This window comes from Tamandua tetradactyla, chromosome 20 (genome assembly GCF_023851605.1).
Source record: "Tamandua tetradactyla isolate mTamTet1 chromosome 20, mTamTet1.pri, whole genome shotgun sequence".
NCBI classification, from domain to species: Eukaryota; Metazoa; Chordata; class Mammalia; order Pilosa; family Myrmecophagidae; genus Tamandua; species Tamandua tetradactyla.
The window spans coordinates 41,333,017-41,353,915 of record NC_135346.1 but is presented as its reverse complement, the minus strand read 5'-3'; the positions used below and the strand labels follow the sequence as shown (position 1 = coordinate 41,353,915).

The window sequence follows — 20,899 nt, the reverse complement described above, 5'->3', positions numbered from 1 at the left end:
TTTTATGAGGCAGCCACTAAGTGGCAAAGCTAGTATGCATATGACAACAGCCATTAAGTCACTTAATATGGGTTTGTTTCAATGTCCACTTAGCTTAAATCTCGTTATACTGTGGCCTATAGTATAATCTCCATCTCTGAAACCACTTGTCTGTATAAATTTGAGATAATACTTTTGAAATAAACTTTTCCCCTTTGATAAGGAAGGAGGACATTTTTCTCCAGTGTATAAGATAACAGGCTTGCTTACCCAATGGGGAGGGTGTGGTAGTAGCGTTTTTTTCTCTTATCCTCCCACTAACACCTCAGGGCAAATGGTTTGTGAGAAAATGGTAGGCTTTGTTGCTTATGGTGTCAGGGAAATTTTGTCCTGATAGTCTCTTTGCTTCCTATATGCTTTTTTTGTTTTGGTTTACTGTGCAGTGGGGGTTACATTTAATACTTTTTCCATGTGACTGTCCTGTTATTGCAGCATCATTTGTTGGATTTTTTTTTCTGGGGGGAAAGTGCATGGGTCTCCTGCATGGCAGGTGAGAATTTGACCACTGAACTACCCTTACACATTGCCCCCTCATATGTTTTTTTTTTTTTTGAATGGGCAGGCAAACGAATGTGGGTCTTCGGCATGGCAGGCAGAGAATTCTGCCTGCTGAGCCACCGTGGCCTGCCTCATATGCTTTTAAAATGTAATTGAAAAACTTTCACCTTTGAGATGACACACTTAAATAGTTAGGGAAAGGAAGATATTTTTATGTTTTTCCTTGTACTTATTAAATGATGGGACCAGACAAGTACAGCTAAGCTTCAGTTTTCAACAAAGTGACTTTTAAACACTGTTGATCACATCACTTTGTTTGGTTATAAGGCCTTATTGACTGTTTTGTAAAGGACTTGGTATTCTCCACCCACCGCGCTCTCATCCTAATTCTCACAACAGCCCTCTCCTCATGCGCATTTATCCCCATGCTCTTCTTTCTTCCTGTCGGATGGATTTTACTTTTATTTTGTTGCTTGTATTCATTTATTTAATTGTTTGTTTGTTTGCCCCTGATCCCTTTCCTGGCTGTGAGGGATCAGGTTGCTCACTGGTGATTCCTATGCTATATCTGGTTGTTTGATGGCTTATATCTAACCTGCTCTGTTTTATAAACCAATACAAATTGGTTACCAGAATTAAAAAAACCATGGTCTTTACCCCTCCCTGCCATTCCCTGTTTCCTTCTTCACTTAATCTATTTAGGCCCTTCTAGGTTGTAGTTCGATTTCCTGAACATTAAATCCACGGTGATTTTTCTCTGAAATCTGGAATCTCATGTGGTAATGATTGTTATATTCTTGTCTCACTTATTAAAGCTGGATCCTAGGGCTGAAACTATGTTTTATACTAACCAGAGTACTTATTTTTGAAGGTAGATTTTGTACTTAAGTACTTGAGATGAGTTGCTGGCATTTACACTTTGTAGGACAAAATTTTCTTTTTAAATAATTTCTTTCCTTAAAGGGTTTGGTGGAACTTAGGTAACCTGAATTTAAGATGTTGCTAAAAAAACTTTTTATATTGAAATAATTTAAAACATACCAAAACCTTTTAAGAATAGTATAGAGAACGCCTGTAAACTCTTTATCTAGATTCATTAAATTGTAACATTTTGATACAGTTGCTTTATCATTCTCTTTATAAACATACATGTTTACTTTTTCCTGGACCATTTGAAAGTAGGTTGGATACATCATTCAGCTTTATCCCTCAGTTCTTGAGTGTGTTATTTCCTAAGGACAAAATTATTCTCCTACATAACCACATATAGTTATAAATTCAGGAAACATTGATAGAATACTTTTATCTAATTTGCAGCCCCTATTTCATCACTTTTTTTGATACTGTCCTTTGTAGCTGTTTTCCTTCTCCAATGCTGATAATGTATTGCTTTTAGTTGCAATATACTATAAATATATGCAATAGGGAATATTCTTCAATTTGAGTTTGATATTTTCCATGTTATATACTCAGAGTATCAGACAGATCTGCAGACACTGTGATAACCATTTTTTTCTCAGTCATGTTCACATTCATTTCTCTAGTCCGATCATGCATGCTGTTGTCCTGTTTTACCCCTGTAGAGTTACTGTTATTTCTCTTACAATTTATAATCCCTTTATGATTATATGAATATACAGCTTCTAGTTAAACTTTCCTCTTTGTATTTAGCTTGATACATTTTTATTTTTTAGAATTTCCTATTGCATTTTAGCTATTAAATTAATCTCATTTTTCCTGACATTAAACTTTGATATAATGCCAATTTCTCAGAGATGAATGTGGAACAAAATAAGTTTCCTTCACAGTTCCCCCTTTTTGTGTGTATGTGTGTATGTGTATCGTTATTGAGATATATTCACAAACCATACTTTCCTTTATGTTTTAACCTGTTGCTCATTCATAGACCTCTTTTAACATTGTAAGGAGAGGTAGTTTCTGAAAGCATCTACTTGAAATAAATCTGGATATTATTTTTCAGGTGGTTAATTGCACATAATATTTTTCTTCTGTAGGGAAAGAATTGTGGAAGGGAAAGGTTTCTTTTTCTTCTGTTGATCTTGATCTTTCTGTTTGCTGGTTTAGAGGTTGGGACCAGCCAGAGCACTTGAATTTGTTCCAAGGAACCCTCTTTGATTTTATTTCTGAGCCTCAAATTCCTCAGTACCACTCTTTTTTTTTTTCCCTCATAGAAAGGATGTAATTACTGAGTTAAATATCAACTGCGTGTTCTCAATATTTCATTTTTTAAGTATTTTTATTGTCAGACCTTTTTTAAAAATTCTTTTAAAAAATATTTTTATTAATAAAACAACATATGGACACACATTTTAACATACAAACATTTTATACATGGCGTACAGTCCGTGGCTCACAATATCATCATATAGTTGTGTATTTCATCACCATGATCATTTTTTTGAACATTTACATCTCTCTAGCAAAAGAAATAAGAATAGAAAAAAAATAAAAACAAAAACAAAAACTCGTACATACCATATCCTTTACTCCTCCCTCTCATTGACCACTAGTATTTCAATCTACTCAATTTATTTTAACCTTTGTTCCCTGTATTATTTATTTCTTTATCCATGTTTTTTCCTCATGTGTCCATACCCTAGATAAAAAGTCAGCAGCACTCTTTGCTTGCCTAAAATTTGTGATACCTTTGCTTTTCATTTTTTCACTTTTGGTGTGTAGTTATCTTAACAGGAGTGCTTTCTTACAGTTGTAGCTCCATAGCCAGAATTGAAATGATAATCACTTATGCAGTGTTAAACTGTTGTAAACAACAATTTAATTCTAGATCAGGGATGAGTTTACTGAGGTTGCAGTGAAGTTAATGCTGATTTTAAAAACACTTTCAGAATAAGAGGTAAGAATTATAAAATAAGTCTGCCTTTCTTTAGAGAAAGTAGGTAGTTGTTGATAAACTTTTATTTTTTGAGATATTCCTTTCAAAAGGGAATTTGGATGATGTTTATGAGCTTCACCCCAAGAATTGATCTATTTTTTTGTATTATGCATATTATGTTAGCAAATAAAGCTTATTAATTTACTCATAGTTAAAAGCCAGCAATAAAGTTCACACATCTCAAATGAAATCCAAATACTAGAAAATACTATCATCCTTCTTTTAATAGTCACATTTTAAATTTTGACTAATGTATCCTTGAATTACTATTTGTTTTATCTTTGTATTAGGCTGAGGATTCTTTTTTATAGTGACTCTTTTTTTAATAATGCAATTTTATTGAGATTTATTCGCATACCATACAGTCATCCAAAGTATACAAGTAAGTGTGTGTAGTATCATCATATAGTTGTGCATTCATTAGCACAATCAGTTTTTGAACATTTCATTACTCCAAAGAAACTAAAAATAAGAACTAAAAATTAAAATAAGAAAAGAACACACAAAACATCCCAAATCCCTTATCCACCCCAGTTATTTATTTTTTGTGCTTATTGTTTTCCCCATCTGTCCATGTGCTTTATAAAGGGAATGTCAGCCACAAGGTTTTCACAAACACAGTCCCACTGTAAAAGCTATATAGTTATACAGTCATCTTCAAGAATCAGGCCTACTGGATTTCAATTCATAGTTTCAGGTATTTCCTTCTAGCTATTCTAATTCTATAAAAACTAAGAAAGGTTATCTATATCAGGCATAAGAATCACCTCCAGAATGACCTCTTAACTCTATTTGAAATCTCTCAGTCACTAAAACTTTGTTTTGTTTTATTTCTCTTTCCCCTTTTGGCCAAGAGGGCTTTCTCAATCCCAGGATGTCAGGGTTCGGGTCATCCCTGGGAGTCATGTCCCATGTAGTGGGAAAGACAGGAGTTTACCTGCCAAGTTGAGTTAGAGAGAGCAACCGCTTTTATTTAATCATCTTTGAAACTGATTCATTTAGCCCCCATATATATCCTAATTACTCCCTGGCATTTCTTGGTTGGACATTGACTCCTTAAAGCTTTTCAAATACTTCTTTCAGGAGTGGTTTCCTTAAACATTAATCCCAAAACTTAGGCTTTAATAAATAACAAATGCCAAAACAGTGTCTGTCATTTTGTCAGTAAAGTCCCTGAGCCTCTTCATATGCCCGACTCTGAGGTTCACATGTAGACCTAATAACTGACCTTTTGGAGTTCACAGCGAGAGGAAGTAGGCAGGAACAGTATTATAAGTAGCAAACATTTTGGTAAAAACACAGAGATACTGTTGAGCTTTGGATAGGTATCAGCCAAGGACTTGAATATTCAGTGGTGTCTTTGAAATTATTGATGCATAGGCCAGTATCTGAGAGAAGGTCGCGCTGGATGTTGGTACAGAGTATTCCAGGAATAGGAGACTACATGGGAAAATCACTAATGTAACTTTAAAGGTAGGAATCTCCCATTTGTATCACACATCCAGTTTTCCTGGCACTTCTTTTGTAGAGGGGTATCAGGTTCTCAGGATGTGGGACTGAGGTGTTTGGTAGTGGTGGGGGAGGGGTTCCCCAGGAAGCAAGGAGGTGTACAATTTGTAGTTTTCAACCTATTTAGCTGTGGGGAATATGCAGAAGTGCCCTGATCATCCTGGTATGCATAGGCAGATGTTGCCAACTCACTCTCCCTCCCCAAAGATGAAGGGCAGCTCAGGCTCACAAGGTTGCTGGTGGTGGCTCTCACACCTCTGGGAGGCCCTCCGTGCTCCAGTGCTCCAGGCAGGGCCAGCGACGTCCAGCCCAGGGGTGGCCCTTAGGAACAGCTCACTCACTTAATGAAGGCTGTAGTAGCTGTTGTCATCTTATGTCCACTGTGGCCAGTTTACTATCTCCTGTCTTGACTCAGAATAACTATTAAATCTAGAATTCACTCAAAATTAAGATGGCTTTTTAAGAACTTGTAATTTTGAAATAATTATAGATTCACAAGAAGTTGCAAAGATAATACAGACACGTCTCTTGCACTGTCTCTCAGTTTCCCCTGGCAGATATTTTTAATTAAAACACTCACAATACTCGAGTGCTTATCCTTTAGAATTGTTAGTTAGTAGTTAAAGGCTGAAAATGATTAAGAATTATGAGTCACTAGTGCATTAATAAATATCCTTATGCTATGCAAAGAAGTAGGGGAAGGAGTAAAGATACTTTGCTTCTCATTGCTCAACTCTTGGAGTATTTATTAGAAGTTCTTTTAGAAAAAGCTAAAACAACTGGTACCAATCAGCCTCTTTCCCTTATCCACTTGACAATTAAATTCTTCCCTTGCTGGGGTCACCCTTTGAATGCTCATATGAGACGCAAATATCTCCATTTCAGGAAAAGCTAAAGCAGAGTGCTTGCTTAAAATTCAAATCATGGACTTCACTGTAGGAGAGTCTTAATGATTAATCCTGGGTAGGATTTAGCAGCGATATTTCCAGCACCCTAAGTTTTCTACAGACTAAATTTGAGAAATTAGGATTTAAGATTTTTAAGAAACCATAATTTTGTTGCTATTTTGTATTCTTTATAGGGGTACAGTTTCCTAGATTAGTGGCTTTCAAAATTTGAGCATAGTTACAAATAATGCTTTATATCTCAATCCATATATAGTCATATGTGAAACAGATTCATTGCTTTTACAAATATTTACCTTTACTATTATACATTGACATTTTAATGATAATATCCTTCAAAACTGATGTCATGACCTATGTCTCCACCCTTAGTTTGTGAACACTGCCTTAGGTATTAAGTGTTGTGTATGTAAGGGTGACCCCATGATTACTTAAATGGAGTGAGGACATTTGATCCCTGTTTTCTTTCTTTCTTTTTTAATGTTTTTTTATTGTGAAATATAATATATATATATAAACAATAATTTTCAAAGAACATTTTAACAAGTAGTTATAGAACAGCTTTTGAAGTTTGATATGGGCTACAGTTCCACAATTTCAAGTTTTTCCTTCTAGCTGCTACAAGACACTGGATACCAAAAAGAAATATCAGTATAATGATACTGATATGATACTCAGTAGTCATACTCATTTGTTAAATCCTAACTTCTCTTTTATAACTTTTCTTCCTATGATCCTTCTCTAAATCTTTAGGGATATTTGGGTTATGACCATTCTCACTTTTTTTTATGTTGAAAAGGGTAGGGGGATGGAATTGGTTGATGTTCTTACACAGACTGTCTTCTCTGGGTTTCAGGACTTACTTGGCCTAGGAACCATCTGAAGATTTTAGGTTTCTGAAAAGTAAACTTAGTGCATACAGCTTTTGGAGGATATCAGATAGAGCACTGGGTTTAGGGTTTACAGGAATGATGTTGGTTGGGGTTTGGCAAACCATGGCGATTAACAATGTCTAGCTGCAGCTAGCAAAAGAGTAGCCTCCAGAATAGCCTCTTGACTCTATTTGAAGTCTCTGAGCCACTGATACCGTATTTTTTTACATTTCTAATCCCTTTCTGGTCAGGAAGGCATTGTTGATCCCACAGTGCCAGGCCCGGTTCATCCCGGGGAGTCATGTTCAGCGTTGCCAGGGAGACTCAAGCCTTTGGACGTCACGTCCCACTTTTCTTAAAGTGATTTTATCTTTCTTGTCCTTTAAAGAAGTTTTATTATTATTAAAAATATTTTTGTCTTGATTTAATATCTTTTTTTTTGCATGGGCAGGTGCTGGGAATCGAACCCAGGCGTCTGGCATGGCAGGCAAGAACTCTGCCTCTGAGCCACCGTGGCCTGCCTGAGTTATTATCTTTTAAAATGTCTTTATATGAAAAAAGAGAAGTGTTTTTGGCCCTGTCCTATTTAATTTTCTGGCAGGAGCTGGATGATGTGGCTGGCCTGGGGATGTGTAATGCTGGATTTCTCTTTTCTTATTTGGTTTTACAAAATGAAATGTAATGTTTGGGACATCTCCAGCCCATCTTCTTGCTTTTAAAAGTTTTTGTGTGAAAAATCTAAAAAAAAAATTTTTTTTTTTCTGCTTTTGCTAGTCATCCCCTAACTACAGTTACTACTTTGGCTTCTTTTTTTCTTTCATTTTTCTTTTGGTAGCCTGTAATTTCCATTTATCAATACATCAATACACAATTAAGTGCCTCCCTATGTTAATAAAATATTTAATGCTGAGCATTTTATATGCTTAAGAAAGAAAAAGGGAAAAAAAATCTAGACCTGAAACTGGTATTCTTATTAAAATGCTTAAGGTTAAATATCAGATTCTCGTATAGCTTGCTTGAAATAGCTTTAAAATAATTAACTGGGTTATCCTCACATTGAGGTAATTAAGGTATGGAAAGGATCCTTAAACCTAACCAACTACTGGTTTGAAAATAAGATCAAATTATTTAAATGAAGTAAACTAAAGATGTATTAATAGCCAATAAAGACGGCTCACATTTAATCACTTATTAATCTTCACTTGAATCCCTTAAGGTAGGAAATAACTTACCCCATTTTACACATGCAACACTGAACTTTAGAGGTTAGCCCAAGGATACAAAGAATTGCTAAGAGACTGCTCTGAAACCTCACATCAAACTTTAAGATGATTATGCTTTGGCTATTCCTAATAAAATGATAGAAATTTATTCTTTATTCAGCTTTGGGAACATCTTGTGAAAGTTTAATGGGAACAAAACGATGGTTTAAAAAAATTGTGGAGACATGGAAACTAAATGTTCTCATTTTACCCACTTTCTAATGCTTTTTTTTTCTTGCATGGTCAGGCTCCGGGAATCGAACCCTGGTCTCTGTCATGGCAGGTGAAAATTCTGCCACTGAGTCACCATTGCCCGTCCACATTTCACCCACTTTCAAGTATACATTTCAGTGGTATTAATAACATTTACAGTGTCGTAGCTAATACCACCAACATCCATTATCAAAATTTTTCCATTACTCTAAAATCCCATCCTCCCCTTCCCTGCTCCCCCTCTTTGGTCGTCTGTGCTCTACTTTCTGTCTCTGAATTTGCATATCCTAATTATTTCATATACATGAGTCATATAATGTTTGGCCTTTTATATCTGGCTTATTTCACTCAAATGATGGCTTATGAGTTGGAAAATGTTATTGTTAATAAAACAAAAACTGGTCTCACCTGAGATAATTTTATATAGCTTTGCATTAAAAAAAAAATTACTTCTCTGGTCCTGTCATCTTGAATATATGGTTTTTGAGCACCTATATATAAAAAGGTTAAATGCTCAAAGTGCCATGCCAATTCTCAACTATTCAGTACCAGTTCTCAACTAAACAGTAGTCACGCAGCAAACACTTAGGTACCAGGTGCTTTGCTAGAATGGAAAGCCAGCTTTTTGCACAGTCTGCTAAAGTGAGGTGGGTGGCCCTCCTTTGAGAACTAGCCCGTTTGTCCATCCTATGTAAAAAAACGACTCTCCTCTTCCTTTGTGGTTTGCAAGTATTTGCAACGAGTTGTTGGTTTGTGGTTGCCAGGCTAACAAAAACTTTAGGAAGAAAATTAGGTTATAAGTTTGACTCTAATTGGGTGTATGTAACTGTACTTAAACTCAAGATTTCTTCCCAGCAAAGGTATTCTGAATCCCTTTGGAGGCATAAGAACAATTTAGAGAATCTGAGGACCAGACAACTCTTCTCCAGAGAAACAGGCATATATAAAATATTTGCATCTAATTTCAAGGGTTCTATCTGACCACCTGAATCCAGTCTTTGGGTTCTAAGCACCTCTGCCTGCAAAGATCGGCATTAGAACAGTGTTAGAAACTGAATTGAATTGTGTGTGTAATTAACATGTTAATATTTGCTCAAGTTACTTGGTGGTATAATTTCATTTTTATGTGATGAGAACTGAATAGTGCAAGTTTAATTTTAAGTGTTGGGTTCTTGATGTTTAGCCTAAGCAAATTAAACCACAGTTATTTTGACGTCTATATGAGAAACAAGGTTTTGAACACTATTTTATTTGGAAACTCAGTCTGGACATATAGGGCAGTTTTGAAATCAATTTAATGGGCCTGAACACCATTAAAGCAAATGAAATAGACTGGAAAATAAAAAAATATCTTTGTGTATCACACATGGTAAGGTTAAGTATTTGGTGAAACTTTTGCTTGAGTATTGTATGCATGAATGTTTTTATTGGACAGCTCTTTACCTCCCTGTTTTTGAGGTAATTTGAATATTTGAGGACTTGATGTTTATATATTTTTTTCTTTTGGGGGGGCAGAGAGTTCGCTTAAGAGTTAAGATGGTAAAGGAGAACTTTCTATTAATTTCTAATTGATTAACCAGTAAAATTGGATGGGATTTCGGATTCAGTTTTTCCATAGTTAAGCTGATTTGATTTTTGAAGCTTCTGAATACTGTTAAACTCGGAAGATATGTATATTACAAATTTATAGTTGAATTTACTGGACATTTTGCACTTCAGTGAACATAACGTGATCACATGATATTTAACATCAAGCTATCTGTAGAGTAGCTTTTCTGATTCAGGACTGCACAGGTCAGTTATTCTGGCATGGATTAGGTATCCATTTGTGTTTTTACCTAAAGTGTAGGACCCACACCCCTTGCCTAAAAAAGATGGACGACTTTGGGACTCTGGTACAAGTGGTCATGGGTTTATTATTTTCTTTTAAAAAGAAATAGTTTTCAGGAAAGGTCATATCAATAAAGTATTTTTTAAGATATTTAATTATAGACATTAATTTAATACTTTTTTTCTGTCGTTTCTTTCAAAGGTTTGGGCCCCATGGGATCCCTGTGACAGTATTTCCCAAAAGGGAATATAAGGATAAACCTGAAGCCATGCAGCTCCAAAGTAATACATTCCAAGAAGGGACAGAAGTTAAGTGTGAAGTGAATGGTGCTGTTCCTGATGACCCTTCTCCTGTCCCGCTTCCTGAGACGAGTCTGTCTGAAACCCTGTGGACTTCCAAACCACCACCTCTCTTCCATGAAGGGGCACCTTATCCCCCTCCTTTGTTTATCAGGGACACATATAACCAATCAATACCTCAGCCACCACCTCGGAAAATTAAGCGACCCAAACGAAAAATGTACAGGGAAGAACCCACTTCTATAATGAATGCTATTAAACTACGACCCAGGCAAGTCCTGTGTGACAAATGTAAAAACAGTGTTGTTGCTGAAAAAAAGGAAATTAGGAAAGGTAGTAGTGCAAGTGATTCTTCTAAATATGAAGATAAAAAACGGAGAAATGAGAGCATAACTACTGTGAACAAAAAACTTAAAACTGACCATAAGGTGGATGGGAAAAACCAAAATGAAAGCCAGAAAAGAAATTCTGTGGTTAAGGTTTCAAATCTTGCTCATAGCAGAGGCAGAGTAGTTAAAGTTTCTGCTCAAGCAAATACATCAAAAGCTCAGTTAAGTACGAAAAAAGTGCTCCAGAGTAAGAATATGGATCATGCAAAAGCTCGGGAAGTGCTGAAAATTGCCAAAGAAAAGGCACAAAAGAAGCAAAGTGAAACCTCTACTTCCAAAAATGCACATTCAAAAGTCCATTTCACACGTCGATATCAGAATCCTAGCTCAGGTTCCCTTCCACCCCGAGTTCGTTTAAAACCACAAAGGTACAGGAATGAAGAAAATGACTCTTCTCTCAAGACAGGACTTGAGAAAATGCGGAGTGGCAAGATGGCGCCCAAGCCCCAGTCTCGCTGCACCTCTACCCGCTCAGCAGGTGAGGCCCCTTCAGAAAATCAGAGTCCCTCAAAAGGCCCTGAAGAGGCCAGCAGTGAGGTTCAGGACACAAATGAAGTGCATGTCCCTGGTGAGCAGGATGAACCACAGACATTGGGCAAAAAGGGCAACAAAAACAATATGTCTGTTTATATGACCCTAAATCAAAAGAAACCTGACTCTTCCAGTGCATCAGTTTGTAGCATTGATAGCACAGATGATTTGAAATCTTCCAACTCTGAGTGTAGTTCTTCTGAAAGCTTTGATTTTGCTCCAGGCAGTATGCATACACCTTCCACCTCTACTTCCTCCTCTTCAAAGGAAGAGAAAAAGCTCAGTAATTCCTTGAAAATGAAAGTCTTTTCCAAAAACGTCTCTAAATGTGTCACACCAGATGGCAGGACCATATGTGTAGGGGACATTGTTTGGGCCAAGATTTATGGCTTCCCTTGGTGGCCAGCCCGTATTCTTACTATAACTGTGAGCCGGAAAGATAATGGCCTTTTAGTCCGACAGGAGGCCCGTATTTCGTGGTTTGGGTCTCCAACAACATCTTTCCTTGCTCTTTCGCAACTCTCCCCTTTTTTAGAAAACTTCCAGTCACGCTTTAATAAGAAGAGAAAGGGCCTGTATCGCAAGGCTATCACAGAGGCAGCTAAGGCTGCCAAGCAGCTGACCCCTGAAGTGCGGGCTCTGTTGACACAGTTTGAAACATGAACATGAACAGTAAGGTAGGCAAGAAAAATTGGAAGGTACCACAGATTGTCTAATCTAGGTAGGATTAACTTCTACAAATTGCCTGGCCAAATTGGAGAGAGAAATTGCACTCTGTTTGCAGTTTTTTGTTTGTTTGTTTGTTTTAAAAAGCTTACCTCGTAGCTGTTTTTTTTTTTCACTGAGAAGCTTATTGAACATGGCCATCAAATTTTGTCTTAAGGAAGTGAGCTATTAGCAGTGTTTTTCAGTTGTGAAGTCAAACCATCCCAAGGCATAGGAGCTATGGCCTCAATTGAAAGTGAATTTTTGCAGGGACTGTTAATGGCTGTTTTGTACCTAGTACTGTGTGTGTGCATGTGTGTGTATACATATATATACACACACAATATATATATATACATATATGTAATATAAACTAGCTTGTCACTGTGTGACATAGGTTGCAGTCTTGGAATTTTGCAGTAAGTGTTGGTGAGCGGGGAGAGTAGTGTGGATATTTAATGACTACTTGTTTTGCTTTTTAATTGAACACAGCCTTCCTATTCACATAATGGCCTAAGAGTTTGATAATTAGGTGTTTGACAAACATACTTGCTATTCAGTTGCAGACTGGGGAAATAACCCAGTATTTGGGGTTAAGGCTGGATAGGTTTAAATCATCACTTTCTATCTTCTAATGGGGGTTTAACAAAAACTTTCAAGTTTTTGGTTTGGGAGTTTATATCAGTTTGTTTTTTGGTTATGTAAATAGCTAATTGCTAAATCTGATCAGATTTCTCCTGACTTGACTGGCTGTTCTAAATTCTTAGGCTACGTCCTAGTAAATTACACTTTGTGAATTAATTGTCATATGTGTAATTGTTGCATTATGGATGTACCTAATTTGATATTTAAAAAGAAATTTCCATTTAAGGTATCTGTTTGCAGGTCAGAAAATGAGAAAATGTAATTGTGTAATGTTCTGGAATGTAAAAAAACAAAAAAGCTGTAAATAAAATCGACTAAACCCTAATAATTTGTGTGTGTTTCTCAAAAAGCTTTAAAAATTTCAAGATGGTAGAAATAAGTTATTCTTTGTAATTTTAGAGGAGGTGAAAGGTAAAACTTATTTTCCTATTTGCCCTAACAGGGTGTATTATCTGCATTTAGGTAAAATTTACTTAATAAATGATTACTCAGTATACTCTTAAAGTGAGGTTTTGTAGTATAGCAGTCCCATTTGCTTCTAGATTTGATATCCTCCTCCCACCAGTTTCTCATAAATGTGTGGGCTTTAATTTAAAATTTTAACTTTAATAATTTCCTGTGTGCTTTTTTTTTTTTTTTTAACATTTGGGTCTGTTTTCTGTTTGATCCTCTGCCTCAGGTATTGTGGCTTTTGGCGGCTAGTAAATTAGCTCACTTTTTCCTATATGGTCCCTTCTGTTTCTGAGATTTGATTTCTTAATTCTCCATTTGTTTTTTTTATCTGGTGAAAAATGTATCTCCAGGGAGGCAAGTTTATCCCAAGATTTTAAAAGTTGCTTTAATTACTTTTGGTGTTTAGTTTTAAATTTGATAAAGTTTGACTTGACACTTTTGAAAACTTAAAACTTTGAAAGAGAGTAACTTTTTGTGGAGTTATAAATGATCAAATTAGAAATATCTTAGTTACTATGGAATTAATAATGAAGAAATTAATGGAGATTGAAAATCACTAGTCTTCTGTGAGCTTCCTTAAGATTATGAACTATGCTTTAAGTACTATTTTGTGCAAAAGCAAATAGAAATTTCTTCTGGGGAACTCAATGCTTTTTGATTATGATAAACACACAATTGAAAAAAAAAAACACATTTTATTTGAATAGAACATATTCTTTCCTGCAAACAGAAACAACTATTTTAAAAATTCTTTGATTAAAACAGGTTGAAAAAAATTCACAGTGATTGAAGGGTTATAGGAAAGTATCTTAAAAGATTTTCCAAGTATTGTTTTCAGATTAATGAGCTTGTTATATATTTTTTAAAGTTTGAAATCTAAAATTCATAAAGATTTTAGCAAGGCAGACCAAGTTACCTAAGATACGTAATCCCAAGGCTATGTGTGTTGATCCAGGTGAGTTTTTATTTAAAAACAGTTTTGAAAGTGTATTGCTTTATCTAGTCAGGTGCTTTGGCAAAGTACTTTGTGGCATAAAGCAAATTTGGTTCAATTCAGAAGCCATGGGGAAAAAGAAAATCATGTTTGTTGAGTAGAAAAATTGCATTTGATTTTATGTAGTCCATACCTTGAAAAAAAGATTGAAGCACAGTCACAGATTTGCATGATCTGTCATGCCAAATGATCCCTCCATATTAAAATGTCAGTATAACATTTCATTTGAAGTTTTAAAAGCATTTCTATACTATGTTAAGATGTATAAACACTAGTTCGATAGCTATATAATATAAAATAAAAGTTTTATTCATGGAAATTTCATAAGCAGCTGGATAAATTTATCAAATATCTACTGCAGATGGCGATAGTGGAATTGAGTAGTTTCAGACATCTTTGGCATTTCTCTTGAAATGATAAAAGGAGGTATTACTTGTTCTTTGTATTGAGAGAGCCTAGTGAGTATTTTTTTCCCTTGCAGAAAGAAAACTAAGTTGAGGCCAAATCTCCAGTGGTCTAGAAAAAGTAGCTAAAAGGAAGGATTTGCAAGGGGAGAAAACAAGCAGGGAATTGCTGTGGAAGCTAAGGATGTCTTTATTTCCACAGATTCTTGGGAATATAAAGCAACCACAGGATATTTTTCCCTTTTGGTTTTCTAGAATTTCTGGACTTTAAAACTGTTGTTCCTTTAGAAGGGGCATCTCTTCAGCTCTCATTTACAGATGTAGAATCAGAGACCTAGAAGAGATAATCTGGAACCAATTAGGGAAACTAGGATTAGTCTGAAGCTCTTGCATCCTTGGTGGTATGTTCCTAGGTGGTTTTGATAGGAATATCTGTAAATACGTGTTAATTGTAGATAAGTACTAAGAAGAATAGACAGGGTTTTATACATGAAGACAGACTGCAGGCAAAGGACATGGAACTGATACTGAAAAGTACCTGGTACTTTTGGTGTTTGTTTTGGCCAGTTACTTGCAAGTGCAAGATTTTATTAAACCTTGATAAGATTTTTGTTTTGAAAATGGAACAGTTTAACATTGTGGATTATTATTATCTAGGTTAATCTGTATTAGTGGGTCTGAGATTCTAAATTAGAAAACTTTAAATTGAGTTGCTTCCCTATTTGAACAGGTTGTACCTTTCTGAAAATTGGTGATGTTGAAGGGAAAGTACACATTTAAAGATTGCATAATGGCCATTTTCCTTTTTATAGAATAACTGAACAAGGGATTAGAAATGGTTTAAGAAATCTGTAATTTGGCTCCTAATTAGATTTTCTTTTAAATTGTCAGTTTTTCTGCAGTTGGTGCTGCATGGGTTTACTTTCTACAGTGTGGAGCAGGAAAGAAAACAGATGACAAAATAAGTTTGATAATGGTTTTATTCTGGAATTTGTGACAGTGATGGCCTCTACGGGAATTTACAGATAGACTGAAGACCCTTTTTCTAAATTGGAGCAAATTTAGTCTTTGCTTTGGGATTATACTAACGTGATAGCTATTAAAACAGTCTGTAATTGACATACCTGATGGTGAATTCAGAGATAGAAGCGGCTGGTGCCATGCAAATTGTTGGTTTAGGGAGGATAGGTACAACAGCTGAGCTGTATGAATTACTTTTACCTAGTTCTGACTGAATGTTTTTTTTTTGTATTCTGTATTTATGTTTTTTGTGTACTCGCTATGTTCTTTCATTCAGAGTGAATAGAGTTAAGAAATGTGAGCACATTAGCTAATTAATATTGATGCTTTTAACTTGCTATTTTGGATAAAGGAATAGGAAATTTCAAGTCAGTGATACAGATGATCTATATATTTTTAGTTTTCAGGATATCTTGGCATTTTTACCATAGACAAATTAAAAAAAAAATTTTTTTATTAAGATATCTTCAGCACCATATAGTTCTCCAAAGTATACATTCAGTGGCTCACAATCTCATCACATAGTTGTATATTCATCACCATGTTTGGTTTTAGAATATTTGCATCATTCCAGAAAAATAAATTGAAAAGGAAAAAACCCATATATAACCCTTTTCCCTTCCTCTCATTGACAACTAGTATTGCAATTTATCCAAGTTTTTTTTACCCCTTACCCCGCCCCCCATTATTTATTTTTGTCTTTATTTTTTTACTCATCTGTCCATGCTACAGCATGGATAATTGACTCTAAGAGAGAAACAACTTCATTATTTTGTTTACCCAAGTAAGAGACTTAACATTTATAGATTGAAACAGGATTTTTTTCCTTTACTTTTCTTGTGGCATTAGGTGAAAATAATTTTCTCCTTACCATATTAATAGAATGCTATTATTTGTTTTTGCTAGAAATCTTTTAAATTTGGGGTGGTAGCATGTAGAGACAGTTTGAAAATTAAGTTATGAGGTATTTTCGGTCGGCACTGTGATTGAGACATGCCACTGACAGTTAAGAATCTGGCTTCCAGGTTGTCCTGGGGTCCTGCACAAGGAATTAAATGAAGCTCCACCAAGCTAAATAGTGTCCCCATTTTTTTTTTTTTTTTTTTTACACATGGGCAGGCACCGGGAATTGAACCTGGGTCTCTGGCATGGCAGGCCAGAATTCTGCTGAGCCACCATCACACTGCCCTAGTGTCCCAAACACTGTAACTACTTCTTGGTAAAATTTTGAGTTGAATTAGTGTAACTGTATTACTATTATGTACTCTGTTACTTTCCAGTGACAAAAGTTTTTTGATGGTTTTTTTAATACGAACCATTAAAATTTGTTTAATAGAATTACTTATAAAATGTTAAACTATTTATGTGCCATCCCATTGCCATATTTTTATATGTGTTCAATTTGAATTATGTTTAATTAACATAGTTAATAAAAAACAAATATGCCTTGCCATATATAGATAAATTGAAATAATTATTAAAATTCTATGATCATTTTGTGTACCATACTTTGGTAGGAAATAGTGAATTGAATTAATTTTTACATCATGCCTTTAAATCCATCTTGAAATGGATTGAGTGAAAATTTTAAGGCATCTAATTAATCTCTGAAAAAAAGTAATTGCTAAGCTTATATTTTTCTTATGGATTCCCATATTCTGGCACAAATTAGTGATGAGTTGGGGTGGGTGTAAAGGAAAAGAAACCATAGATTTACTTACCAGGATTTATATTCAATTCTAATTCTTACTTTTCAACAGAATAACTAGATGGTTGTAGTTCACACTGTCTTAGTTTATGAACTGTCTGTTGGACACAACTTTTGGGAAACAATTTCATAAAATTCTGATATTCAGGTTGGTTTAAAAAACTTGGCTTAAACATGAATTAAATATTCTTCAAATTCCTTATCTTATTTTTATAAGGCCTCTTTAAAAAAAAGTTGAGCACAGCCATTATTTAAATATGGAATTTTCCCTGGGTCATAAGAATGTGGCACTTCCTCCTTTTATTGCCTTAGAAATCTGAGTCTTAACTAGAAATGATTATTTAGAATTCTTTAATTTTTTTCAGTTCTGTGTCATTATCTTGAAGGAAACCCAAACACTCCACAGTAAATGTGATAGGTTATTGGTATAATCACACTTTTTTCCTTTTCCCATAAACTAAAAAACTTGTACTTAGAATGCATATCAAGTTTTAGCAAGAGTTTGGGTTGTTATTTTTAATATTTAGAATAACTTTGTAACCCTTAGTTTTCCTCACGTTTAGTGCTCTCTGGCACAAAAATTTACTTCAGAGTTACTGTAAAAAAGTCTAGACGGAAAATTTTTTTTCCTCAGATAAAATATAATAGAATTTTTGCTTGCCTGAGAAGAATATTTTTAATAAAACTATGAGATCATCCAGTTGAATGTAACAGATACAAATAGATACTGATGAGCATACAACTTATCAGTGATGCAGGTGAGCTGGAGTATTTGTTGATATTTTGCACTGGTAGTGTTCCATCAGGCTTTTATTGAGCAGAAATTTTCATTTATTAGGCACATAGTTGAAAGCACATCTTCCTGAGCCATGTTTCCTAGGTTCAAATCCTGACTTGGAGCTGGCACTCACAAACTTACCTTAGGCAGGTTACCTCAATGTCACTTGTAAAATGTGGAGTAATGGTACCTTCTCATAGGGTAACAGAAAGAAAAATGCCTGGCACAAGACCTGTATAAATACTTGTAATCATTACCACCACCATTATGTGGATATGGCATAAAAATTTCATTCTGGTAGCTTTTGATATTATTCTGTAACATATATACAGTTTAAGTGAGAAGAAAATATTATAGCAGTGTTATTCTTCCCTGAAAATCCAATAACCATAATATTATCTTCCACAAATACTTAGAGGGCATATATACTCAGTAGTTTCATAGGCATGGAGGGCAACTGGGTTGGAGGTCATGGGGATTATGATAAAGGGAGAACTGCTTTAAAATGGTATTTCAACTTTTGTCAATTCATTTATGTAAAGCATACTCTAAAGATTGTTTCCTTGGGGGTCTAGTACTCTACTTCTCCATTTCTGCCCTGCATTTTGGGTCACACAGTTCCTGACATAACAAATGATGGTCTACTGGTGAATGAGCTAGGAAGTTGAGTACCAAATGCTGGGTTACAATCTCAGAAGCCAGGCACATTCCAAATGCTTTCAAAGGGTAGGTTAAGTGATTGAGATGGTGGGACTCACACAATGGAGGTCAGTGTAAGTAGAGCTTTACAGAGGTGTTAGCACCACAAAACTATACTTGACTGCTTTCAAGTAGTGTAAATTAGCCAATTTGCACAGATGATGTGTGTTCCCTGGGGTTTTTATTATTTTAATGTAGTACAAGATTGGAGTGAAAAAAATGGACATTAATTTAAACATTCTTTTTAATTTTTTATTGCTATTGGTATTGAGTAATTGTTTCCCCTTTTTCAGGAGGCTAATGCCTCCATTCCAAGGTCTTGATTTCTGTGCCTTGTGGCCCTAAAGGAGGGCAGTCCTTTTTACTCATGCCTAACTTTTGAGATGCAATTGATTATGAAACTATGATTTCTCTCCGCAATTTAGTTTTAGCAGAGAATCTGACTGGAGTGGCACATCTTGGTGTGAGTCCTTGTGTGCTGGGAAGAACTGTGTGCAATTTGTCTAAAACTTACTGATTAGAAAAATAGCACTAAGTTTAGAAAATCAGAATGCCTGATTGTAAAATGAGATATTGAGTATTCAGCAAGATAATAGGCACAAAAGTATAATCTTAAATGTTGTGTTTTTAATTCTGGGCTTTGTTCTTAGAGAGTAACTTCCTACATCTTTCATGCACTCTAAAAGAAGGGCTAGTGTGTTATACAGTTGTTTGCCCCTTGTATTTCTGCTGCCTCCCAGAAACAGTTGCCATTGTTGCACTTTAGCTTTCTCTTAAAGGACAGAATAATATCCAGTGAAATTGGTGCCTTTTCTTGTGACTGGCCCTCTATTTACTGCAGCATAGCTTATGTACTGGGCCTTTTCCTATATGGATATCCTGTATGACTGGCACATTTCCAAAGAAAAATTTTATATCCTAAATGCATTTAGGGGAAACTTATCTTAAACATGAGTAGTACAGAAGTAACAAGCCAGGACCTGGGAACCTGGGCCTGGCATGTTAATGTCTTACATGGCTTTGGTGAGGTTAGTCATGCACACAAAAGATGATCATTTTGATCATTCTTTGATGTATTTTCTTAATTCTCCTATTAACTAGAATTGAAATGAATGTTCTTTAGAATGATTGTTGGAATAACAGAATTTTTACTTTTGGTGGGAGAGGTTTTTAAAAAGATAAAATTTTTAGTGTATTCAGATACTTTTTCTCTTGTGTGATTGTTGTTGGCTTATGGTTAGTATATTTAAGCTTCCCTGTGAACAGAAGGGTAAATAACTTCATTATAAACCTCGTTTAATTTTTAAATTTTCCTCCGAGTTAAACTGAAGTTATATGGATCAGGCATATAAAATTTCTTTTCAGTGTCAGAAAAGCCTTTTTTGTTTTAAGTTTTGATTATATATTATTGTTTCTGAGTGAATTTAGCATTTAAAAATAGTAATTCTAGTGTAACAGCTGAACATTATCTAAATCAGTGATCCCAAAGTTGACTACATTCATGTGATAGATGAATTGCTTCTTACTTAAACTGAGAAAGTAACCAAATAAATATGTTTAAACATAAGGCTTAAATTTACAATCCTTCATTTGAATTATGCTTAGTATTTTTGACTTCTGTTCTGAAAGCCTTAAGTGAGAAAACTCATTTTTGTCATATTAGTATTTCCAGCAAGTATTACTTCACTTGATGGATGAGAAGTTCAGGTCCTGAACTGTATACAGGGGTGGCCATTGGGATTACAGGAGAAAGGGCTTCAGGGCAGTTTTGGTCATTCTGCCAAATAGGACCTCTGAACTCATTAATGAAGTAATACAGATAGGGATTAGAACTTTAGCCCTCATTGAATATTGAGTAGATGAGGACTACTCCAACACTTACCTCTGTAGTTAGTTGTGTTTGATTAGTAAAACATTTTTGTACGGAACATTAAATATGAGTTAGCATTTTCTCTTTCACTTGTTTAGTTTACTTGGAGGGCAACCTGTTGTTGAGCCCAAGGGCCCCTTGCTACTACATTAACTTGGGCCAGAGAGTGCCCTCTTCCGGCCTAGACTGGTGTGACGCGTGCCTCCAGTCTTTTAGTAAAGCTTCACATTCTGTGAAGCCAGCAGATTAATCCAGAATAAATTCATTATGAAAATTCAATTGAATTTTGGTCTTATTTTTAAATTATTTTTCGTAAAATGGATTATAAAGACTCGAATGACTGCTCTATTTTTGTTAACTT

The 20,899-nt window shown here is 35.1% G+C and overlaps 1 protein-coding gene across 6 annotated transcripts in view; it reads left to right on the top strand.

The window, feature by feature from the left end:
• The window catches only part of PWWP2A (PWWP domain containing 2A), a 52,410-nt gene that overhangs the window by 11,470 nt on the left and 20,041 nt on the right, over positions 1-20,899 (top strand). For 4 of the 6 annotated variants that reach the window (XM_077137565.1, XM_077137566.1, XM_077137563.1 and 1 more), the window contains exon 2: positions 10,245-11,209. In XM_077137565.1, the coding sequence (XP_076993680.1) occupies positions 10,245-11,209 (965 nt within the window). Of the gene's footprint in view, positions 1-10,244; positions 20,894-20,899 lie in introns of those variants that run through there. The other 2 variants (XM_077137561.1, XM_077137564.1) reach the window with 1 other exon arrangement.